Source organism: Calypte anna, chromosome 6 (genome assembly GCF_003957555.1).
Source record: "Calypte anna isolate BGI_N300 chromosome 6, bCalAnn1_v1.p, whole genome shotgun sequence".
NCBI lineage: Eukaryota > Metazoa > Chordata > Aves > Apodiformes > Trochilidae > Calypte > Calypte anna.
Window position 1 is genome coordinate 21,702,023 of NC_044252.1, and position 25,939 is coordinate 21,727,961.

The following is a 25,939-nucleotide window of genomic DNA, read 5'->3' on the forward strand; positions in this document are numbered from 1 at the left end:
AATGGGGATCTGCATCCTTTCTGGGTCTGAGTCTTCATGAAAGTGGTGCTGGACTCTAGCAAAGCTGCTTGTTCATCCACTGGTTCTGTGCCACCTCAGCCATAAGATGAGAGAGGGCCCATGTGTAGGTGGGTTGAAGATTTTGCAGCCATTACTCCAGATTACCTGATTAATGGCCCAGGCTACTCTGCAATCAAACACACTTTGGACATATTGTACTGGGAACATAGGGAATGGTCTCAGGATTTGTGTGATTTACGGCATCACTCCTATGTTCATAGTGGCTGTAGCAGCAGCAGCTCTTCCCAGGCATCAAATGTGATGATTGAGAGACAAACTGTGGTTGCAATGACATAGCTGAGAGGCTGGAGGAGGCTTGGCTGTGTTGGGAAGAAACACTTTAGCCATGCCCAGGTGAAATCATATTGCTAAGCTTGTGCTGCCCATCCTGGTGTGTTGGAAGTGGGATGGTGAGGGCTGCCAGAATCTTCCAAGTTCAGTGGGTGTCTGAGAGGTGCTCCTGCTCCTGTTCAAGTGCTATGTTCAACCCCTTTTGGCCATGGCACCACTTCCTGGCGTAACCTCTCCTTCCAATATGGCAAACAGTCCTTTATCATCATTATTATTATTTATTTCCTCTTAAAGCTTTTATAGCAGATGGAAGAGGAAAAACTCAGCCTCATGCTTGCTTTGATTATTTTGTCAACTCTCTCTGCTGTAGTAGCACAGCTTGGTGGCTGGAATCTCTTATTTTTTGGGCTGCTCACAGAGTAAACAGCAGCCTGTGCCCCGAAGATGTGCTGTTTTGTATAATCGGCTGAAACAGGTGGCATAAGCAAGCAGGACCAGAGGTCTAGTTGCTACTGAAGCAAAAGGGAATCATGGAAAGGGATTTAAAGAGCACTGGAAGCTGTGCCTGTGGAAGTTCATAGCAAACATGAGAAGAATTCCACTGCAACATCCAAAAACCAACCAAACAAAAAAACGTGCTGGAGTGGCTGAAGTACAGGATGACAAGAGCCAGGCTGTACATTGATAGGAAAATTTTGGCTGCTGAGGGGTGAAACAAGACCTCATGTGCTGACTGTACTTGTGTGCTCAGGCCCTGGCATGTGGCTGTGTCCCCCCATAGCCCGTGAGAAGCAGATGCCCAGCTGGGAGCCAGCCCTTTGGTAATGGCCTGCGAATTTCCCTTGGCTCCCTTAATTGCCGCCTGGCTGCTAGTTACAACTCCAAGTCAATTGCTGGGAGTGTTGGGCCCTGCAAAACAACCCCTTGAAATCAGTTGTTAGCCCAATTAACAACCAGTTTGGCTTCAGTTCAGGCTGTTAACCATCAAACAGCTAACTGCTGGTAATGATTGATTTCTCAGCAGTTGGGGCTCCAGTGGAGGAGCCAACCTGTTTGACAAAATGCCATTAAAGCCACGACTTTGTGAATGCATCTGGCTCAGACAAAAATTCAAGCTGTCCCTCACCAGTCGGACAGGCAAGGTGATGGCCAGGATTTTTATTAGTTTTTATTAAATCATGTGTTATTGAGGTATATTAGGGTGAACTGGTGGCCTGCAGGCCAGGGCTGCCACCACACCATGCTCCAGATAGGCATCCACCACTGTTTGTAGGGCAACCACTCGTACTCATGGAACATCACAGTGTTCAAAGTCACTGTGGATGGGAACTGCTCACTGTCCAGTTTTTTACCTTAGTTGTTGTTCCTGCTAGGGAACGTGCAAGGGTTATTTTGTCCAATTTAGATGTTTAGGTTTTCCCACAGCTAGGCCATTTCTATCTGCACAGCTGGCTGGGAGCTTGTAAGGGACGAGTGGGTCCCATCAACACAGGTGAGCCTGGGGATGCCTCCAGAGCAACCTGGGACACTGGCCTGTGTCTGCTGGTGGGTGACGCAAGCTCATCTGCAGATGGGAGTATTTCTATGAGAGCTTTAAAATACACTCTGAGTCCCAGGTAAGGCTGACATCCGGGGGTTCATGCAGGGTTTTATTTCAAATTACTGGTCAGGTCTTCATCCATTTTCCTCCACTGTTTCAGCCCCAATTCTCTGCTGTGCACTGGCAGGTTGGTTTGAACACATCAAGGGCTTTTTCCCCCCAGGATATTTCTCCCTTGATTAAAGTGGCCAGTTCAAGCTGTAGCATGCATGGGGAGGGGAGGGAGACAGCCACCTGTTAGGGAAAGTTTTTGAAAATGCAGAGGACATGCTGCAGAGATTGACCTTATGAAATGTACACTCTGACAGTGCTGAGTAGAAGAGTAGTGCAGGATGAGGAGTGAGCACCTTGGTGTACAATGCTGTGGTGAGGGCACCTGGGATCCATGGTCCAGACATGGTCTTGGCACTGCAGCCTGAGCTCTGTTTCTGAAGTTTGGTCCTGGGGCCTCTCAGCAGGACATGGGCACCAGAGACTTGTGTTGTTTTTTCAAAGGACTTCCCACAAGGTTACTCCAAGTGCAGATCTGGCTCCCCCTGATGCCACCCTTTTCCATTCTTACATGGAAGGTAAGGTCATCCCATATTCCCAAGCAATACGTATGCCAGCATGGCACAGCTTTCTGTAATTAGCTATATTAGATATTACTTGTGCAAGCAGTACAAAGTTGTTTATTTTATCATACACCTACTTTTAAGTAGCTCTGCTCTCTTCTCTGCTGAGATCACCTTGCTAACCTTGTTCAGAAAGCTGGGCTGGGACTTCTATGTGCTGGGTAGCTCATATGAAGTGAGCTTCTGCATTGTGGGTCAGAGGGATCTGTCTGTCTGGGTTTCTCCCTCCAGTCTGTACTGGAGGAGAAACTGATTTTTACAAAGGGAAAAATGGGAAGTTTGAGGTAAGCAGGAGACCTGAAAACCCAGTTTTCCCACTCCTTGGGCCTGTGTGTGAACAATTTAGCTTTTTTTTTTTTTAACTTTTTTTAAAAATGTTTTTTATTTGCAGCTTATATATATAACTGGGCCAAATACAACAATCCTGGTCCACGCACCTCCTGAGTGTCTTGTTCCCCCTCAGCTGTTGCTAAATGCATCCTTTCAGGAGGTGGTGATGGGAACCTCTCACCTGCTGGAGCCAGGCAAGCTCTGGCTGCTTCAACTTCTTCTGTATAGCAGAGAAAGGTCAGTTATAAACAGAAACAATTGGTTTTGTTGAGGGCTTTTTTTAGACATCAAAAATGCTTCATCATCATCAGGCTGGCTTAGCTTTCAGCAGCCAACACAAATGGAGCCAAACCCTCATCAGAGATCTCAGCAAGAGAAGAGCCACAGACTTCCCAGGGTTATTTTGCTAAAGCCTCATGTCATCCTTCCCCACTATGCTTTGTGCCACAGACGCCGTTGCTCTTCTGGGCTCCACACAGACACAGGGTGAGCTGAAAGCAAGTGGCACAGCACATTTTAGAGAAGGAGTGGGAGGGAAGCAGTGCACAGAAAGAGTAAGATCCAAAAGAAATCCTGGCAGAGCCACAAATCAGCTCAATCAATCTCTAAGAGGCCAAGAAAAGGTATGGAAGTGGTCCAGTGTGGGAAGCACTGTGTATATATGCAATAATCTGAGCTATAAATGAAGTACAAAACCACAAAACCGATACTTTTCTAAACCTCATGTCTGATTCCTCTGCTTTGACTGAAGGCTGGACTCAGTCCTGCATCCTGACTGGAAGGAACCTGCTTTTGCACATGAGCATATTTCAAGGTCATGCAGATTACTCTGAATGTCTGTGCCAGTCTTCTGTCATACTCAGACAAGAGGATCCTGCTCAGCACCTTCTGAGTGAAAGCCACACTCCTCATGTAAGGAAGGAAGGATATCAGACAGGGACTCTATATTCCAGTATTATTTGGTTTTTTTGTTCTGAACTTGCTTAACTTCAACTCATAGCACTTATCTTTCACTCTTTTCTTCCAGATTACAATGCCATCCAACCTGACCAAGCTTCTACAGGCACTTCAGGTGAGTTTTCCAGGTCTCTCCAAACTCTTGTAGGGATTTCTAAAGCTGATTCCCATCTGTCAACATCTCTTGTGAAGTGTACCCAAATGTTCTGGCCAAAGCAAAACTAAGCACACTTGGTTGTGTCTAGGATCTTGAGATGAGAAATGATGGACTGACCACCTACTAAAGTGATGTTTCCCACCTCAAGACTGGTGTTTTCCAAGAGGTTCTTTGCAGAGCATTTGAAGCCAACTGTGGAGCTATAACCCTCATTCATTTGTGACCACTGTAACTCCAGTTTGTTTTAAAGAAGAGAGGTGCTGGAGGTGCAGTTAAGTCACAGTTACTATCTCCTGCCTCTTGTTTCCTGCTGCAAAGTCTACAGAACATCTCTGAAGCAAAGTTAGCATTTATTTTATAATGAATCCTAAAAGCCCGAGTCTCATACTTGCCTGGGAAGGCTCTGTCTCTGGTAATTCAAATATTCAGTTGGTGAAGTCTGGGCTATTTTTGCTCTCAGTTATGATGGGTAAAGCCACAGTTGTTCCTCTGACTTCACTAGAATCTCTCTGGATAAGTTCAAATGTGAACAGAGATTAGTTCTCATCAGTGTCCACATCTGCAGTTCTCTAAGCAAGCACAGCAACAGCAATGAGTACAGAGGATTTAATCTACCCAGATTTTGGCAGAATCTGTGTTTCAAGAGTTGGTTGTTGCCTCCAGATGCTGTGCCACAGTGCTTGCTGAGGTGTGACAGAAAGATGGAGGGGACAGAAGCAGGAAGGGAGAGGAAAGGTGCTGTGGAAACTGCAGATTCCCAAGGCAGTGGCTGTAGCTTGTGGCAACATGTGCAGCAGCACTGACCCAAATCACACCAATATCGCAACCTGCTTAATTATAAGAGAAGCTCTTTATTCTAATTGCTGCTGGCTCATAAAGGGGCATCCCTAGCCCCTAAAGGACTGTCAGGGACCAGGAGAGTAGTGTGGTGGTTGCTGACACATGCTGAGCTCTCGCAAGCCTTCATCGTGGGGCCTGGAGAAGTGTCTGCACTTCACTCTCTCAGAGTGATTACTGTGAGGACCTGAGAGTTTCACCACCTCCCCTTGCAGAGCTGTGCGTTCACCATGCACTTGACACTGGTGCAGGGGGATGAGTTGTGCTTGACGACTGTCTCCACCACAGTAGCCACCCTTTCTCCACCAGTGCTTCCCACCGAACCCCTCACAAGAAGGAGATGTACCATTCCTGGAGCCAGGCTGAATACCAGGGTGATGCTGTGTGACATGGAGGTGGCCTCCCCATGGGCCGTGCTGCTAGCTGGTGTGGTAGGATGTGGGAGCCCTCAGGTCACTATCGTTCCAGACATACTGGTCCAGGCAGGGCTCCCCAGACGAAGTCTTGCCTTAAGCATCAATTAGGATGAGAAACTTCCCTACAGGGAAGAGAAAATCGCAACTGAAACTTTCATTCTGATGGGGAGGCCCTGTGAGTTGGGATTTTGGAAAAATCCTCAGTACTGTGATGCGGGATCACCTTACATGTGGTGAAGATGGAGCCTTTTGTTTGTGTTCACTGTCTACAGTGTGGAAGGCTCTCCTGGTGATGTGAGCAAAGGCACAGACAGCAGAGGGGACAAAGCAAACAGAAGGGTGGGTAAGTCCCCGCTGCAAAGGCAAAGGAAGGCAAAGAAGCCCTCTCTGCCAGGCAATTGGGCTCATCAGTGGAGAGGGGGGAGAAGGAGCTGTGCTCCCTGAAGTACATTCTCTGGGAATGGATATCCATGAGGAGGAGAGGGAAGCTAGAGCCAAGTAGTCAGTGAAGTACTTTTGGGCTTTTAGTCCTCCTGTCACCTCGAGAGTGCCCAGAGGTGACAAATGTGCAGCCTCTGTTATTGAGACCAAGTGAACCCCTAGTGGGCTGCTTCAGGGGACCTTCATGTAAAGAAATGTCAGAGATGCAAAACCCCAGTGACATGGGCAGCTATTTCATGGTTAGTTTACTGAGTAGTGCCTACTGTACTCTGCTCCACCTCAAAGCTCAACTGACTTGCTCTGATACATGGTCCAGAGGAGCTGACTTGCTCTGATACATGTTGGGGGGAGTTGTTGGACACTGAGAACAGACTCTGCTTCAATATTTGTGCAACATCACAGGTACTGTGCACCCAAGCCATCAGTACCTATGGGTCTGGCAGAAAGTTGCTGTCTGTGCAGGAAAGCTGAGTGTGCCAACTTATTCCTGAGTACTCTCCCTCATTGGTTTTTATGCATGGTGTACCCATTACCATTGCTGTTACCTGAAGTAGGTTTGGAGCTGTTATTTAAAACAGACTGCCTGGTGAGTGTCCATGATACAAAAAGCCACAAGCAGCACAAAGAATGGTCAGCCAGGCAAAAGGTGTAGGGCAGGTGTCCAAGGAGCACAAAAAGCTCAGGATGGGGAAGAGGGGCATTGTCAGCATAGTATGGAGCCTTCACCCCCAGAAATCTTCCTGTGTTGCTGCTTGGTGTGAATTAGACCTATATTTGGTCCCTGTGAAGGAAAGAACTCTATAACTGTTCGCTGCTGTATTGTTTCAGGGACACATAATGTGGGGAAGCAAATCTTTACCCATCAAAGCAGTGAATCTCTACTTCTGCTGACAGCCTGTACAGAGGTTTATCTCTAAATAAGACTGGAGGTAGCAGGATGAACCTCAGGATGCTGCAGGCCAATACTGCAGATGTAGCTGCTAAACCGAAATCATTGGTGAGAGCTGTCATTGCTGACATGGAAGGCAACAGGTCTCCTTGAGTTATTTGGCCTGTATTAAGCTGCTAGGGAAATGTCTGACCTTCCTTGAAACCAGAGCATCCAGACCAGCCGTGATCTCTGGGCAGGAAGCAAAGACATGAGCGATGAAGGCAGCAGCTTTGCTGAGGAAGTGCATTTAATTCGATCTACACTGCAGTTTTTGTTGAGAAAAACGTTGATGCAGTAACATTCTGCACGGTAACTAGGGGTGGATTAAAGGTCGTAGAGATAATATAGCATGCTGAATTTACAGGCAGCAGATGGGAAGAGTCTTAGACCCACTGGGAAATTGTCCCTGAAGAGTCTTGTCCATTTTGCTCAAGGACTGCATTTGCTTCTCTTCTCTAGCAGCTTTCTCTCCTGCCCGAACCTTTTTCCTGAAATACCCATATTCCCATTGCCTTGATTTGTCCTGGCAGTGCCAGTTTGTGCCATTCTTTGCTGTGCTAAATGGTTTTGTTCAGGGATGTTATACCTCTACACATTGGGCACACTTGTCTAAGTGTGCCTGAATCTTTCCACCAGGCTTTAAATTGTGGGGTGGAAGCTCATCATGTTGTGAGGGGGAGCAGCTTGCCAAACACACAGCTTGTGTCTTGGGTCTTGCTGCAGGGCGGGCTCTTGAGAAAGGGGAGGAGAGGGTTTCCACTATCTGCTGCAACTTTTGTGCTCATCTGAGGTTGATGCAAGGTCTCCTGTGGTGGAGAGCAGGTCTTTGGCAGAAGCATTTTAAAGGACTGTTCTCAGGAGGGTTAAAAGCCAGCATTGTGGTGTAGGAATATTCGTGTCTCAGTGGACAGGGCCACACGTTTTGTCTTATGACATGGACATGGTGGTCGACCACTGAGCTCCTCCTGCTCCCTGAGTAAAATAGAGATGGTGCAAAATCTCCTCACAGGTCACTGGAAGTTTGATGCAAGTCTTCCAGATGTTTTGGAGCATTCAGTGAAGGATGCTGAAGTGCAAAACATTGCTGTTTATTCCACTGTTATCACAAAGTGGAGAAAAACGCAGGGTTTATAATGGCATCTACTGAAATGTCACGGGAGGAAAAAAGCCAAAAAGGTAAAAGCCTATCAGTAACCCTGTCCTGCAGACAGAAACACACCCCCTCCCACCCCTTCCCCCCAGTATTTTGTGCTCTGTCCCAGCAGAGGGAGCCCGAGTTTATTAACAAATCCTGGTCCCGGAGATAGCTGCTATCAAGGTGGTACCAATGCCTGGATAGGATGCTTGCAGGTGGAGGAAGGCTGCAGAAGGTGGAGGGGGTCTGGTGGTTCCAACGCGGGAAGCAAGCTAATGGTTTGCCTGGAGGCCCTGCAACTGTCTCTGCTCCTAGGACACTGCAATCATGTCAGGAGATGCATGGGCTGCAAGAGCCAATGGATGTGCTCATTGCATGGGGGAAATTTTGCACTCAAAGGTGCAGCACAGCTATGCTAAGATTGATTAATTGATTTTAATTTGCTTTGGAGACTTCCCCAAGGCATGACCAGAGACCTGTGTTTCTGTATTTGCATTGGGCTTGCCAGCTTCAATCCTGTTATCTAGACAGTTCTTCTGGCAGCATTCAAAACCATTGATTACTGTGTTGCCAAAGCCATGGCTGTTTGCCATCTCTCACCTGGGTCTTAATCCTAGTCTGACTGCACGGCCATACCCTGTAACCAATGTGGGCCTGATCGACAGCTGCTTGACCCTAATGGGGGCTTTTGCAATGATTTCCCAGGGTTTTGGAGGCTCTGTTGGTGCACAGAGGGCTCCATGTGAGGAAGCAGAGGCAGTGTTAGTGAACTTCCTTCTTAGAGCTCGTGGGAATGCCCCTAGTTTTCTCTGTTGACAATGTGAGGTGAAATGTCTCGCAAGGAGACAAATGAGTCTTGGCTGTGTGTTCTTTCTCACAGGCAGTGAGCTGATGCCGGGAATGCATGCATGGGTACAAGACTATCTGGGAGAGTGAAGTTTGTGAGACTGGGATGCAGGAGGGTCACAGGTAATTTTAGACTAAATCCAAAGATCATTTAAATCAATGCAAAGCCCCTCACCAGCCTGAGCGAATGCAGAGATATTTGCCTTAGAAGCTGAATAACAAACTAGGGTGTTTCAGGGCACAGGGATGGGAAGGCAAGTGGCTTGGGCTGCACTCTGCAGAAAGCAGCAGATGGATATTTTCCAAGGCAGCTTTTGAAAGGAAGGTTAAATTTCTCCGAGATAAGGAGAGCTCCAGTGAGCTGGAATGCGTTGCAACCCCCCCCCTCCTCAGCTCATCCTATGATAACAGCTGTTGTGTTGGAAACCTAATGCTGATGAAAGAGTTAAAGGCTGGTTGATGGGCAATATCGGTGACACACCTCTGAATTGAGCATACTCCTGGAGTGAGACTGCGGACTGGTGTTACTCAATGAATAGAGGCCACTCCAAGGGAGTTTTTTCTTGAATAGAATGGGGTCAGGGAGCCGCTTTGGGGAACAATGGTTGCCACCGGCTAGCTGAATTTCTTACAATCACACACCATACCCCCTGATCAAATAGCTCCTTTGTCAGTCTGATATAAAAACATGTCATACAATGATGATCTGGAAGAATGACAAGAGCTGGCCTTTCAAAGAGATCAGAAGGGCTTGTTTCACACAAAAAGAGCCCCCATCAGAGTCAAGACAGAAAAAAAATGGAGAATAAAAGGGGGTGAATGGAAACAAACAGCAATAACAACAACATCAGAAAAGAGGGCAAGTTGGAAACTTGGGTCTGGCTTGTTTCACAGCATCCCATGGCCGCATCAGTGCAGCACAGTCGTGTTGAATCTCTTTCGGTATGGACGTGGATGTCAGATTCCACTGCCATTGGGTTCCCATTGTCATTCTGCACTGGGACAGAAGAAATTGCTGGATGGGAAAAGGTCACTTGGCCCAACGAACCATCTCCCCCCCTGAAAGCGTCTCAACACCATCTCTCTGTTTTCTCACTGTAGTTCTCCCCTCTGCCTTTCTAATACAATGTTAATCTGCTGCCTTTATGCTCCTGTACAAAGTTCAGATTGCTCAGAAGGTTATTCTTGTCCATCTGTTCATGTGAGCAGGAAAATGTCTTTACTCTCCCCCATTCCCTTGTTAACTTTCTTTTTTTTTTCTTTCCTGGCGTGTGTATCCTGTTTCCAACCTTCTTCCCAGGATTTTCAGGGTCATAATTGGGAGTCTGGATGGAGAGACAGGAGTTTTTACCCAAAGAATATTTTAAGATGTGCAGGGAAGTGGATTCCTCTTGGCTACTTCCAGGGGAGCTGCATTCCTACAGTATCTATCACAGGAGTCCCAAGAGATGGCATTTGCACACAACGATGACAATTATTTGCAAGCTGGAAAAGTTCAGCAGTCCTGGGAGTGGTCAACTAGAGCTGCCAGGCAGCTTCAGTACCTACACACATTTGAAAAAGCTTATATTGAAATTTTAATCCTGTATTAAATGAAATAAGGAGTCTGGACAGAGAGAAGAAATCATAGCATGTGAGAGTCTGAACTCTTCAGAAACTGCTCCTGAAAATACACCCACAACAATGACAATATGCTAAAGCTTTGCCCTAAGTTTGTTTCTTTTCTTTCTTCTTCTTTTTTATTGCAGCATTTTTTTCTCAAAACCAAACCAAAACAAAACCCAAAAAACACACACACACAAACCTCCCCCCCCCAAAAAAGTAAACAAAAAACCCCAAAATCAAACCAAAAACCAAACAAGCAAAAAAACCCCTCAACACACAAAGAAAGCTCCCACAAAAACCCTGTACTAAAGGTTCTAGGATACTGCTAAATTTGTATGATTAAGCACACTAATCAGCAGAGATAGTGCAACGCACCTTACAGCGGAGATAACTAACCCCTTTCATTTATGCTCTAAGACAAATATCTGTTATAATTTAGTATTTCCTCATTGCACTATTATTTATTTGCCCTTTTTTCAATTTTGCATCGAGTGCAAAATGCATATTCTATACTGCAGTTACTCGGCATGTATTAATGTATAGTAAAAATACTAGGTAAACTGTATTTACATGATATACTTTTTATTAAATACAGAGAATATTTACAAACACACTCACACAATACTGTAAAAGCAAAATTAAACTGTTGCTAACCTGAATGGCTGAGCTCTTCAATTCCTTTACTTAAAAGTCTGCAACACACAAAATTAGGGTCATAAATAATCACCTCTTGTCGTGAAACATAATTCTGAAAAGCTGTGCAGCTGGTTGGAAATAATTAGACCACATCCTGAGTGCAGCCAAAATAAAGATACTTGGGAGATACTGGTTGCAAAGCTCTGGTACTTTAAGTTGCAAGGCAATTACCAGATACTACCAGTCTATTTGAGGACGCAGAGGAAAAATAGCCCATGTTGTGTTGAGCTGATTGTGAAATGATTTGGAATTCCAGTATTAAAGCTTGTATCACAGCAAAGTAGTGCAAAATGCAGGTGAGTCTAAGCACATGTACTTTAAGCTAGACACTGAAACCAGTATTTAATCACTTAAATAAAATGACATTTCCAGTGGTGCTGAGTGCCCAAAGGCTCTGCTTGACTTTCACAGGCACTCAGCAGGCAGTGACAAACAGACAGACAAATAACTTCGACTGTTGATCTGTAAGGCAGGTTTTAGTGCAATGGTTTGTATTTAGGGTTGCTCCAGCCTCTAGGTGGAAACTGCAGGTAGCATAGGAGGTAACAACTCAGTTCTTAAATGGGATGTGCCCCCCTGGGACTGGGTGATGGATGACATGACCTGAACCAAACGCCCTGTAAGTGGTGAGTGGGTTTCTACTGTGCTGGTTTTAATCCAGCTGTTGTTAAAGCACATCAAGACCTTGCAATTTTGTGGTCAACAGGGGCTACATGGTAAGCTCTTGACATGCCATTATCTTCTGGCTGGACTTTGCAAGTCCAGTTTGACTGGGAGAATATTGATGTTTTTTTAGGGCAAGCTGTAAAATCCCTCCCAGGGCTCAGGCCTGCTGTGTGGTGGAGATAACCAGCAACTTTGCAATACCTTCATTTTTCTTGCTTAAACTGTTTTGCAGTGATGGTGTTTGATTTTCATTGGACATTTCTGTTTTGTGGTTAGCCTCAGCTGGTGGCTTTCCTTTAGTATGGAAGTTCTGGGTGGGTAAGGTGGATAGTTTTTGTGTTGTCCTTGGGTGATACCCTGCAGCATAACTCTGTTAAATGCAGTGAAACTATTGTTTACAGCAACTTCACCTATGGTCCTGCCAACTCATGGAAATAAAAAAATGTTAAGGGAACACTATAGAATTAACTGTTCCAAAGGTTGGAAGGCATAAAAGTCGAGTTGTATGCATATCTTAATTCTGTCTCCTTGTCAACAGGTGGTACGATCAAAATTTAAGTGACACTTCTTCCTTCTTTGGGTTTCTGCCTCTGCTGTGCTGAATCTCGCCTGTTCAAATTTCCAGAGAACTTTCTTTCAGTCTCCTCTGGTTCTTACCCTGCAGTTATAACCTCAGTATTGGGAGCAAGCCTGGAAAATTTCAGAATGAAAACTGAAACCTTCTAAAAGGTAGGAGCAAATAAAAACCAGAGGATATTAATATAGTAACAGCTGGACTTAAGCTTTAATAATGTATATTTTTTTTGAGAGCACATAGTGATTCATATCAGATAAAGGTATTTCTGTTAGATTGGGCCTCTTGCCAACAACACAATGAGAGGCTGGTACACTATATTAAAATATTAGTTTCCAAGCCCCTTTCTTTTGATGGGTCTACTAAAGATACTTAAAATGGGTATATGAGAATTGATCAAAGATTCTGCAGGTTGTTACCACTGCTCATTGAGCATTTCAAAGCAAAGAAGAATCTGACTCCCATGAAAAAGATACTGTATTTTTACAAGCAATAAAAAAACACCGGTCACTTGATTGCTATGGGGATGGATACAACTAAACAAGGCTTTCTTAAGGCAGAGAGCACGATCTGAGAGAAACAAAAAAAGACATGGGAGAGGGAGGGAAAGAGTGAGCAAGAGAGAGCTGAATTGATTTCAGTCTGTTCAGGTCTAGCTGGAAAACACAATGCAGAGAAACGGTCCCTTAGTCGGCAAGCTTCTCTTCCTAGGTTTTTCCCATGGTTTGAAGTGGAGAGGGAGGGATAATATTAGAAAAACTGTGTGTGTGTGTATGTGTACGAGAGAGAGGGAGAGCGAGAAGGCTGTAGGAAAGGCAGAGATGAGACATCATTTGGAAGGGTGCAAAATAGTCCATTCCTTCTGGGGAGTGAAAAACTTTGATGTCCATGTCTCTGATTTTAAAGTGGCAGTGTCAGGTTCAGGCTGAAAAGCCCTGGTATTTGAATCTTTGTCCATGCTTGTGCTCAGGACTTTGGCTGTGCACACACCTGCACATCAAAACACCTGCTAGGGCACCTAGGTAGCAAACAGGTCTTGCACTTCAGAGCAGGCAGCAGAAAATAAGCAAGTAGATGGCTTCACCCATTAATTGTACAGAGGTTCATGCTGAGAAAAACGCACATTTGTATGTTTGTGTGCATGGAAAGATACATGGGTAAAAGGAAAACATGCTGTATGCTTTGCCCTTTTGCCCCCTTTAAAAAGCTAAACAGATGAAGAAGCATAGTTACAGGTAAGCATAATAATCTATAAGAAGTGTTGTGATTTCCAAGTCAGCACACAGCAGTAAATTCAGTTTCATGAGTAAAAACTGATGTCTGTCTGTCGGTAGACCCTCTGCAGGGTCACAGGCATCTTGCACACCCTGGTTGTTTCGTCCTTTGAGCTGCAATTCAACATGATGCTATTAATAGTTCAGACACAGTAACAATAAGTCCACTGCAAATCTGAAGGAAAAGAGAAAGAACAGAATCAAATTTATCACCTGTGGCATTCAAGTGGTTTCCAGTGAGAGTTGATCCAAGGTACAAGCGGCTCCTTCTCCTTTTCTCCCTTCCAAGATCAGAAAGCTTTGCACTCATGGTGGAGCCAAAAGAGCTCAAGCACTCCTGGGTAGCAAGCTATCTCACTGGAATTTGGTCTCCAAAATTGCACCAGGTACCAACAGATTGCAAAAGCAAAATAGGTATCTGAGAATTAGGCAGAGTTTCAGATCAAGCCAATGACAGGCATAAATGTTATTGTGATGGTCTTAGACTGTGAGGTCTTGGTTTCTAGCAGGAATATAAGCATATGTGCATGGGGTGGCTTGTGGGTCTTGATGGGAGACAGACAATGGATCAATTTATGTTCAGTTGACAGACCTTCTTTACTGGAGGGGGAGGTTTTACTTGAATCCCTGGAATGTTGGCATTTTCCTTTCCAATACTCATTTTCAGTTTAAATAGAGTGAAAGGCCTATTTTCATGGCAGGTGGGCTAGAGAAGGGAGGTTTTAATGACTTTTTATTCTTGGATTTATAATCTGACATGCTGTATGCACATGTGTTTGTCACAAAACTGTGTGAGGTGCCCACCAGCCATCCACGCATCGTCCAGCAGATGTTAAGGCCATCAAGTGTGTTTGCTTGCAGCTCCAAAGAAAAACATTCTCTATTTTGGGATGTGGGATTTTTTTTCTTAAACTGATCTAAACAAACAAACAAAAATAGACTTGGAGAGGTAGGGCTTACGTGGTCATAAGAAACCTGTGTAAATGAGGATCTAAGGCTTGTTCCCTGACCCATAAACTGGGGTAGTAATTAGCTGTTCCTGCGTTTGTTGTGGGTGCCACAAAACCCGAGGTTAGATTGAGGACTATTTAAAAATCACATGCATTCCCAATACGGGGTAGCTAAACATACACTTACTGCAGTGTCAGAGCATTAGTTGTTCTTTATAATGCCTAAGAGCCTGCAGTCACAGCAGAGGTCATGCCATGGGAGGTACTGTAGCAGCACAGAAAGCACAGTGCTTTTCCCAAGGGGAAGATCCCCCAAACTTACAGATTAATCTGCTGGGAAGGACTTCACACTCGTGTGGTGCAAAACTGGGACCTACAGAGCATGGCCGGGGGTATACCTCACAGTCTATCTTTGTTCTATACATGTGTGCTTCATTAACACAAAAGGATAAAGGGTAAAATTTGCCTTTTGCTATCTGAAGCACCAACCAGATTCCTGCTGCTGCATTCTAACTCTCTTCAGATTGATAAATTCTGTGTTTCAGTGATAAAACAGAAGTAACCAGTGAGAAATTAAAAATGGCAGTCTCTCAACTGAGAAATCCTACTGTGCAAGAAAGGACTACTTGTGAAATAATGCCTCTGGCTATAGAGGAAGAGAGAAGGAAGCCTAGAACTACAGTAATTCTGCACATTTGTAATTGTTGCCAGTAATTAGGCTCTGCCTTGGTTGCCTGGTCAAGGTAGACCTGAAACTGCTTGTAGGATTAGGTTTGTTCACTTTCCTCAAGCAGATTATTACCTTGTAAGTGATACGACAGTGAAGCATCCTTCAAGAGCAAGGGACCCCTTTGTACCTTGGGGGTCATGATGAGTCAGGACTCTGTCAGACATGCTCATGGAAGAAATGGCATGAAGTAGCCATGTAGGTGAAACACAGATGCAGTAAACAGTGTTGTAGTCACTGCTACACCAAGGATAGTCTCACACTGCTTTGTAAACACTCCAAAAGGTTTTGGACCAATCTGTGGAATTAATGAGAACTGAGCTGAAAATCTCTAGAAACAACTTCGTTAGTCCTCATCTTACTCTCAAAGAAACCAGTGGGTATTTGAATGTTTAGTTCTTCAGGCTTTTGAGTATGAAAGGAAAAAGCCCCTAAAATATCTTCATAGGTAGCCCCTATAAAAGAACAAGATTCAAAAGCATTCCTTCAGGAGATCAAGGACGGTCCAGCCTTTGAAGCCTGGAGGATTGGGAAATTTAAAGATCTTTGTGGCAATCATATCGTGCCATTAGAAATCTACTATTTGGAATTGTAAAGCGTTTAAAAGGAATGATTCCAAATTCCACAGCTGTCTGGTGAGTGACAACTTGATGTGGCCTGGAGGGGAGGAAGAAGGTCATTGTTGGGAAAACAGTTAAAATGAACATTTTCAGAACAGATGCTTTAGATAATACTTTGAAAAATGAGGTTTAAACCCAAAATATTCTGGGTGACTTCTAGAAAATAACAAATCAGTAAAACAAACAAACAAAACTCAAAATATAAAGACAAGAAATAGGTATTCAGCTGGTACTTAGCAAATAATAGAGAATTGTTCAAAATAAAATGAAAAATAAACCAGCAAGATGAGACAATTCTGCTGGCTATGGGAGGAGATATATTTATTTTATTACACTGCAGTTTTGCCAAGCAAGAGGGCTTCTGGAAGGCTTAGATGTTCATTTTGATACACTAAAATATTTGAGAATCCATTTTTATTGCCCTTTTTTCCAAACCATTCAAGCAGCTCAGCTTCTGATCAAAATACAAAAGCATTTCATGTGCCCAGCAAGTGGATAATGAAAGCAATCCCTTCAGTTTAGTATCTTTGGAAACAGAGTGTAGTGAGCAAAGTAAACAAACAGCATCACTGATGACACACTGATTTATGGAATTATTTATTTTCGTAATTTTCAGCATAATTATGATTAAAGGTCCCAAACCCTGTGGATGCTGAGGACTTTGTAGGGACAGCTGCTGGCTGGGTACCCTTACTACTTATTAAAATCTCCTTGTAAATGTGGTTTCGAAGCACACAGAATTGGGTCTGATGGGATTATTTTTAAGGGAACTTTTTTTCTCATCTTTTAACATAACCCACACCAAATAGCTACTAATCCTGATTAGACCTTTTATAGGTAAAACCAAATCAATATGTATAATTTGGGATAAAAAGGAAAAATTTACCCCCAAATTCAGCATAACCTTTTGATTTTATCCTCTTTAATCCTTTGATAATTTTTGTGCTTCTCCTACAGAAAAGCAATTTTGCTAATCACCTTTGTGCCAATCCTTGCATTCCTGACAATAGCGTGAACAGCTTCCATCAGAGTCTTTGATGTGGGAAAGACACACACACACATATAATCTGAAAACAATTCAGCTCCTTGGTTCTCAATGGTGAGCACTCTGCTTTAATAGAGTGCAAGTTCTGTGGAGGTTTCTAATCCTTTCTGCCAAACAGAAGAGACACAGTCAGGTAGCACACCTTATTCAGAAGTTAAAATAACATGTTACTTGCTCTCAGAGAAAATCAAAACAACTCAAGATCAAAACCAAATTCCGCCAACCCTAACAGGATAGACTTTCTACTCAGATAACTCTTGATCTAAGTGTGTAACAAGTAACCTGCTTTAATCCCTCAAAGCGATGGTGTTACAGATAAGTACTGTAGTAGCAGAGGAGGTGTCTTAAGTTTCAGAAATACACAAAAGCAGTGGTTAGAAGGAAAAACAAAACAAAGAGCTGTCCACATGATTGTGTCTTTAGCTGGAAAGGTGTATTTGAGGGCACTACAAATAATAAAACCTCTTGAAGATAGAAAAAAAACCCAACAAAAACCAGATAAACCAGATAAAAAAAGTTGACAGCAGGTTGAAACAGTGTTTTTTCCAAGCTGGATTTCATTGACTTACACTGTCAAAGCACAAGCTTTACTGGTGTAAGCCCCCCAGTCTTTTAGCTTACAAACGCTGCAAGCCATGATGCTGGAATGGTCTGCTGCTTAATCAGGGAAGCCTTCCCTGTTTTCTAGAGGCTCAGAGTGGTCATGGGCTGTGAAAGGATTGGGATCCTTGACTGAAAGATTTGGGAAAAATATATTATTGACTTTATGATTATATGGCACTGTGCAACTGTACAAATCCTTTAAGAGTGTGAACAATACAATGGAAATAATCATGATACACATACAGTTTTAGTAATGGTTCAGAATTTTCCTTGGTTCTTGCTCCAGCAGACACCTATATATGCACTTCCTTCAGCATTGCTGGGAAAACTAGTGCCAGTGATGCACAGCTGACAGCTCCATAGCAGTCCCCGGAGCTGAAACCATGCCTGCAAACAAGTGTAGGAAGTCCATTTCTCTTTTATAAAATAAACCACAAAGAAAATAACAGATGGTTTTGGACAAATAATCATTATTGTCACTTTGTTGGAAAGCAGCTGCCTATGCTATAAAACAATGCTACATTTAAGAGCAACATACAGTAATTTTTTCTTCCTATTTCTCTCTGTCCCCTGTCTGGAGCATATTTGACCCTCCCTGTGATTACTGCATACACACACGTTTCATCCTAGCCAAATATTTCATAGTTGTTTATACCTTAGGTCATGAATTAGAGAGCACTGAGGCCTGATTTTACATGTGCACTTGTCCATACCTTGGTCCTGGTATCCTAGAGGGTCACACTGCACGTGTTACTTTGCACTCAGGCTCCTTCTGGACTACACCAAGTAGTTTCCTTAGATTACTCTCCACTGGAATACGGCTGTCACATGGTGCAAGGAGACACCTGCTATTCGGACCTTGTCCCTGTATAACAGCAGAACCTAAGAACAGAAAGGACCCCTTCAGGTAGTGGGTTCAAGTGGTGCCAGAGGAGGTTCAGAATTAGGAAAAATTTCTTCAATGCAAGAGTGGTGAAGCATTGGAAGAGATTTCCCAAGGAGGTGGTGGAGCTGTCATCCCTGGAGGTATGAAACAAATGGATAGATGTGGCTCTTTGGGAGATTATTTAGTGATTAAGGCGGTGTAGGACTCAGGGCTGGACTCTATGATCTTGAAGGTCCTTTCCAACCATGATGATTCTGTGACTGCCTTAAGTCTGGCATTGTGAGTCAGGACTAGGACAGGTTCCTAGTTTAAGTTTTAGTAGCTGCAGTCTAGCCAGGCTTTCTCATCACAGAAAAAAACAAATCAAACCAAAACATAACATAACCAAAGAGCTGGCATTATTTTTCAGAAAATCCAGTAATGGTGAATCTACCATAAATCTTGATAACCTGTTTCAACAGTTAATTTTATCTAAAAAACCCATATGATCTATTTATCAATTTGTTTCCTATCACTTTTTGCCAAGAGATCTTATCTCTTTGTCTGCTAAACTGAAGATCCTAGTATTACCAGATTTTTCTTCATGTTTCAGTGCTCATAAGGTATGATCACCTCACACCTTAACCTGCTCTTTAAAAAGGTAAATAGACTGAGCACTTTGGGTCTCACTACAAAACACGTTTGACAGTCCTGTAATCATTCTTACACTCGGTCTTTGAAACCCCTCTAGTTTTTCAACATCCTTCTTGAAATGTTGGCTGGACAAATTATTTCCAAAGCAGTCACAACAGAGTCAAAACCAGAAGTAAAAGAAACTCCTGGCTCTTGTTTGTTTCCCAGGACAGCAGTGGCCCTTTGGTCAAAGCACTGCAGAAGGAGCTCACGTTCAGCTGATTATTCATCTTAATGAAGTCTTTACGGAATTGCAGCTTTGCAGGATAGAGTTACATTCTTTCAGTGTGACCTGCGTTCTTTGTTCCTAGATGAGAGACTTTACATTTGTCTTGACTGAAACACAAACAATTTGATTATGCCTAAATTTAACATAGGGTTATACAGCCAAAAGCATCCTTTGCCTCTTGCCCCATGCTTTGCACCTTCTGCAAAGCTTTGCTAATAATGATTTCAGATTTTTTTCAAGTTGATAGTAAAAATTTTGAATAGCATTGTGTCCACAATCTGTCTCTGTGGGACCCTACAAGAGAAAGGCAACTTGGTAATAAATCTGCCTTTAGAATAGCAATTTAAGATGGAGAAGTCACACAGCTTTTAATAGATTCAATGTTTCAGACATCACTGAAGTCTATCACAAAAGAGAGATAAGTTTAATGTCATCAAAGATATTGATCTGAAACTGCAATCACATGGTTTCCATAACTTCATGTTGTGCAAAAATTGTTATACTACCTCTCTTTCAACTGGCTACTTAAGTCTTGTACCAAATGTTCTGTTTTTCACCTGAGTTCAAACTTAGGTTGAGAACTTTTTTAATTACCTGGGACACCTGATTCACTCATTATAAATGCTTATAAAGCATTTGCTTCTTTCTGGAACTTTTCTGACTTCCAGGACGTACTGAAACTTGGTGTAGATGGACCAGACAGCTCCTCAGCCAGCTGTTGTGAACCACTCAAATACAAGGCTTCCAGAGCTGGTGATTTAGTCATATGAATATTTGAATGCCCGGTTTTACATAGACAAGATGATTTTCTGCAACAGGATGCAGGTACTGTCTAAAGACTGTATGCTATGGTAACCTTATTATGTGCTGAAACTTGTTTTCCTACTTCACTGTAAAAAAGGAGAGGTAGACTGTGGTGGGTATGTGAGCATTCAGAGCATTTTAGGTGGATTATGAACTTCTTATAATTTACCCATTTTTAATTTTGAAGGAGAAATTTTCCCAAGCATTTCAGGCTTCTGTAAAGCGGGTATGTACTGTAAGAAAGAATGACACAACACCGGAGTCCTATTTTCCTGTTCCACTGTTCATGGAGGGCTACTTTGTCATTTTGGACCAGGATCCTTCTGGGTTGTCAGTACTCCAGGCTCCTGTGGATGGCAACAATGACTCAGTTATTATGAACTGTTCTTTCATGGCAGTGTTTTTGTATACGTGTACACACACATGTGAGGTGTGATCACTTCTCAGCCTCTGCTCCGTGGAGCTCTGGGAGGGGGAAAGAACTCCACAGAAGGGTCCCTGTGAAAAGCCAGCCTTAAATCCACTGCAGCAGGGCCTGCCTTTCTCACGTGGGAAAACCCCTTTCTTTTACATGGCCGAGGAATTCGCAAGTGTTGAAAACTGTGCAGCACCAGATGACCCCTGCTGTCACTTCGTGGGTGACAGGCACACTCTTGACCCCGTTCAAGAATAATTAATGAGCATTAATCACCTTGCTCTTCACCTTCCTTCGCAGGGCTGTAATGCCTAGCTGGGGTTGCTCCAGGTGGTGGAGCAGATGCTCTGGTTACCTGGGATCACCGGCCTCACCATTCATTATTCACGTTATTAATGAATAGGTGCATCAGGTGATGTTACCAACCCCCGCTTGGAAGGACACCGACCCATGCGCCGGTCTGCAGGGGAGAGGGGGGGGGGGCACTTGTGCCCGGGGAGTCCCAGCGGCTGCCGTTAATGAATTAATTCGCTAACGAGGTGGGCTCGGAGGCGCCGTGCCCCCTCCCGCCCCGGTAGCCGCCGCCTCCCTCGGAGGGGGGGAGTGACAGTCAGCGTACTCCTGCCCCATGTGACTGAGGAGCGGCTGCCCCCGTCCATGGCCTGGCCTCCCCCGGGCAGCAGCAGCTCCGGCTCCCGGGGAGGAGGGGCAGGAGCTGCTGCTCCATGGGGAGGAAGGGCAGCCCCCGATCCCCCCAGGCGGAGGGGGGATCCCGGGCCGCCTCACCCCCCTCTTCCTCCCCCCCCCCCTCCCCCCTCTCGGCCTTACCTGAGGAGCTGCTGCTCCTCATCTGCTCCTACCTGGACGCGCAGGCCTTGGGCCGTCTGGGCCAGGTCTGCCGCCGCCTGCGCTTCCTAAGTAGCCGCGATCTCCTCTGGAGGCGCATAGCCCGTGGCTGCCTTAACTCCGGCTTCACCCAGCTCGGCACCGACCTGTAAGCGCGGCCTGCCCGGCGGAAGGGTGGGGGGAGGCGGCGGAGGCGGCTGGGAAAGGCCGGGGATGCTGCGGCCTGGCTGGTTGCTAAGGGGCGTTCTGCGCTCTTGGCGTAGTCGCTAAGGGGGGGCTCCCTGCTGCCGAGAGGGGGCGGAGGGAAGGGGGGAGCTATTCTCGAACCGCGGCTGCGCCGTCTTAAGTCTGCGCCAAGAGGGATAGTGAGGGCAGGAGAAGGGCGGCAGCGCCGGGCCCGCCGCCGAGCCGTCCCCAGGAGGGGAGGGGAGGGGAGGGGAGGGGAGGGGAGGGGGAGGGGAGGGGAGGGGAGGGGAGGGGAGGGGAGGGGAGGGGAGGGGAGGGGAGGGACCGCGTGTGTCGGCCCTGAGGTGGTGGGGCCCGGCCGTGGCTGTGACCAGGAGGGTTTGTGGGCAGTCCAGTCTTGTTCCCGCGAGGGAACGGACGGGCTCTGCGGGTCCCCTCAGCGCCAGGCCCGGTGGTAGTGGACCTCAAGAGTTGGGGCCTGAGGCCCTCTTCAAATCATCTTGGTCCCTGTGACTGCTGAGAAACCTCCCTGGGTCGGGACTTGAGGCTAGGGGAGGTGGGAACACGGGGAAGGTGACAGCTGGTGGGGTGGCTTTTTTGTGCCCTCCTTCTCCCTTCTGATCAGCGACCTTTGGTCTTGAAGATGCTTGAGAAATGAAGCCACCAGGGAGTGAGGCCTGGGCTGGTGGTGTCTTGGGAGTAGGGCTGCAGAGTGGACTTTTATTCCTCACTGGGTGCCAGAGCCATTGTGGTAGGGGGCCGCAGGAATATGCATTTCTTAGATCCTCCTGCTCACGGAGTAGCTTGCTGGTATAGCTGGTGATGGCTGTCACAGAGAAAGCAACTCTTGGACTCTTTGTGGCTTCTGGGTTTTAAAAGTTTTGTGGATAGGGGTTATCCTTAATTTTTCTTTCTTCCCTACCAATTCAACAGCACATAGCACACTAGGAATAAGTGTGAACCCTCTTGGTTTTATCTTCGTAGATGGAGTGCTTTTGGGGTTAGGGCTTTGGCAGTGGACACAAAGATGGATACAAAGATTGCCTTTCTGTTCTCAAATTTGCAAGCATTCAAAATGTTCCTCAGAGGCTGCCACACAATGTGGGCTTTCCTAGCTACTTTAGGGATCCCAAGAGGAAGTTTTATGTTCTTAGGAACTATGAATCCAGCCCAGGTTATTGTTTGTCATCCAGTGACTCAGTATTGTTGCTATAAACACTCTGTTGACATGAATCAAAAGAAGAGATGTCAGTTTTTAAGGCCTGTTCTGCTCTTATATTGCTATCTCATCAGTAGTGCGGACTTTATAGAAACAATTGTGGCTCCTTCCAGCAGGAGCAGAACTTCAGTGGTGCTTAAACTCCTTGTATTGGGTTTTTAGGCCAGTGCTTCAATCCATTCAGTTTTCATGGCTTGAATGTTAAACACAGATTCTTAGGAAGTCAGCAGGGATAAGCACTACAGATGTCTGTGCACTGGACTCTTCCTGCTGTGATATATGATTTTGTCTCCTGAGGAAATGAAGTTTTGTATTTTTAATTAAGAATAAGGTGATACTATGCTCCTTCAGTTGCAGAAGGGATCAGGTGTACAGCAAAGCAGGTGCAGTATATGTAAGGATCACTACTTCCCCCTGAAGAGGAATGCAGGTCTATAAACAGCTACAGAGTTTTGCTAGGGTTTAAATGAAGAGAAGGCTTCTTGAGTATCATAAACACCCAGGGATTTTTGAGACTGTTAGGTTTTCTATGAACAGGTCAGGGTTTTTTTTTTTTTTTATTTGTTTGTTTGTTTTTTAATATTTCTATGATGTACTTTTGTGTGGAGTCCTATTTTCAAGTTTTCTTTAAAACAACTCCAGTCCTGGAGTGCTGCATTGGTCAGCGCTGCCCTGGTCCTAGGGAGTTCAGTCATGGGAAACACACCAAGTGATATTGCAAGATGGTTATGCAGGAGCCTTGAGAAATGTCTGGAGGATGAATTAATTAGTTTTAACTTCATGGAAGGCTCAATCTTCAGTTCTTTGAAACAACATGCCAGATCTTATGGGGATACCTGAAAACCAAGTGCTTGTTTTCCCTTTGTGGAGATCCAGAATCTGGGGGCAGTTTTGCTTCAGTAGGTCAGTTGGTTCTGGCAAAAGATTAAAGACAAGAGTGTATCACAGCACTGGATGATCTGGGTATCTGTACATATCCAGAAGAACCAGCATGAGTTCATGTGCTGAGTTCTGGTCCAGCTGCAAAATTTGTACTTTGATGAAGAAGAGTTTAATAGTCTCTGCAGCAGCGTGACGGTTTTATGTGGCCATGTCTCTTTTATACCATTTGCTCCTTATGCACATCTCCAAGATCAAAAACAGTCTCCGAGATTGCTCCTCTTCCAATTGAAGGAGTAAGATTTGTAGAGAGAGCTTGCATTTTACTCGACTAACTAACACAAGCTGAGGAGCAGCTTAAGTAAGCTTTTGGGCAGAGGGTCTTTTCTTCTGAGAGTAATTCTAAGTAGAAACTTTGTAGGTTGCTCGGTTAAGCTAAAATATTACTATGTAAATAGAATGGTGATGAAGATGATGGATACCTAGACCCTCTTGGTAACTGTTGTCTTGAGTCTTGATACTGAGTAAATCTTGAGTTTGTGAAGGGTGGCTATGACTCACTCAAGATCTGGAGCTTCTCTTGTGCTTTCTGGATAAAGTTGCACTTGGTGAATACTGGGTTTTGCTTCTAAGAGGTCTTTGTGTAATTCTGTCCATACTTGAGAAAGCAGAGGCTGGACTTGTTTATGGTATATGTACTTAATAAAATAATATGAAAGATTCTAGTATTAGATCTTAAGCTGATGGTCCCTGGGAGACTGGCATAAGTTAAAACTAGTCTAGGGAGTTTTTACTGTTTAAAACAAAAAACCCACTTCTGAATAGTTTGATAATTTCTGATGTTAAACGGATTTTGATAACCCATCTGTTAATGCTTTGTAAATAGAGATACATTTGAACCTAGAGTGTAAGATAGCAGTGAAACTTAGTCCTCAACCCCTACTTCCTGATTTTTAGAAGGGTGATTAACTTAAAAATGACACCATTTATTTAAAATGTTGTTTCTGTGGGGTATATCTTCAGGTAATTGTAACCAAAAAATCAGAGGGAGTGGGATTTAATTTGTATGTGAAACAAGTGAAACAACTGTTTGTGCAGTCAGCTTGCTTATAAAACTCCTTTATGCCAAAACAGGGAGGAGTAAAAATTAGTAAGAAACTAGTTGCAAACCCTAGCTATTAGCAGCATGGAAAAGAGAAATTGTAGTATACCTAAAACAATTTAATTTTTAAAATTATCTACTTCTTTGGATATCTATTTTTAAAAGTTGCCAGCTATGGTAATCTCAGGACATGTACTTAGCAAATCAATTTAACATTTTTTAAGCCTAATGTTGCCAAAGGAAGATGTGGACTTCATCTCAGTCACTGTCTGTTATGTTGAAAGGCATATTCACAACATTGCCAATCTCATATTTGTCCTTTCTGGTGAATTAAGCTAACTGGAAGCTGCGGATGTATGTGAAGTATTTAAGGTATTGATTCAGATGTGTTCTTGCAGAAGAAGAAAGAAGTTTGCTTTGAGCAGTGTTTCTGTACACTTGGTTTGTAGGAAGGGGGGGGGGGAAGAATCACTAGGTTCACATCACTGTGAATTACTGTATATTAAGGACAGCAGGCCTGACTTGGAAGTGTCCTTAAAGTACATTCTTAGTGTTAAAAATGTGTGATTTCTTCTTTGAGTCAGCAGTAAACAAATACTTAATAGAATATTGTGTCGGTATTATGGAAGTATGGAGTAATTTTAGATGGATGTGCTTCTTGGCACCTGTTTCACAAGTCTTCCTATGTCAGGCTGACACTTGTTCTCTATAGTCATGTTGATTTTATGTGTAGACCTGTACTGCAACAAGACCTTTTCATGGGGATGGTAAAAAGATAGTCCCTGTGCTAAAGATTTTTGCTTCACTCATTCACAGGGAGCAGCTAAAGGAAGAATTGAGCCTTGTCTTTGTGATGTATGGTGAATGGAGCATTTTTGTTCCGAAAACATAAGGCAGTGTATCACAGAAAAGTTCAGTCTTAAGAATGCTTTCTTCAGCTAAACCATAGCTGAGTAGTAGCACAAAGACTTTGTGGGTTTTGGTGAGTATAGTGATATTACAGTTGTGCCTGGCAGCCTGTGTCTGTTTTGCCAGCTGTTTTACAGGCCCAGCAAAAGCAGTCTGTGTCCTGATGAGCTTGCTGCCTAAATAGCCAGGGTAAACATGGTCCCTCAGGGTAAGCAGAGGCAGAGAGATGTCAACCAAGTTGCCCTCTGTCCAGCAGGTCAGTGTCAGAGCCAGGAATAGCAGAGGACGCTTTAAGCCTTTGTTCAGTGCCTGCCTGATGGACCACCTTGGACTGGAGAAATTGGAGAGGCGAAGAGCTCATTGCAAAGTAGTTCTTTATTTAAAGCAGGGAAGAAGGAATAAAGTTGCAGCTGGGCT

General features: G+C 44.3%; 1 protein-coding gene and 1 long non-coding RNA gene across 4 annotated transcripts in view; one reads left to right on the top strand and one right to left on the bottom strand.

The window, feature by feature from the left end:
- Positions 1-17,208: 17,208 nt before the first annotated feature.
- LOC115598533 lies at positions 17,209-21,325 on the bottom strand. Its single transcript, XR_003987714.1, has 5 exons — positions 21,242-21,325; positions 20,136-20,313; positions 18,089-18,257; positions 17,619-17,762; positions 17,209-17,504 (listed from the first exon to the last, which is right to left on the bottom strand). It is a non-coding gene; the product is annotated as an uncharacterized LOC115598533 (long non-coding RNA).
- The window catches only part of FBXW4 (F-box and WD repeat domain containing 4), a 65,946-nt gene continuing 60,917 nt past the window's right edge, over positions 20,911-25,939 (top strand). Inside the window, exon 1 of one of the 3 annotated variants that reach the window (XM_030453405.1) lies at positions 20,911-21,375. In XM_030453405.1, the coding sequence (XP_030309265.1) occupies positions 21,107-21,375 (269 nt within the window). In that variant the 5' untranslated portion in view covers positions 20,911-21,106. The remainder of the gene's footprint in view (positions 21,376-25,939) is intronic. The other 2 variants (XM_030453404.1, XM_030453402.1) reach the window with 2 other exon arrangements.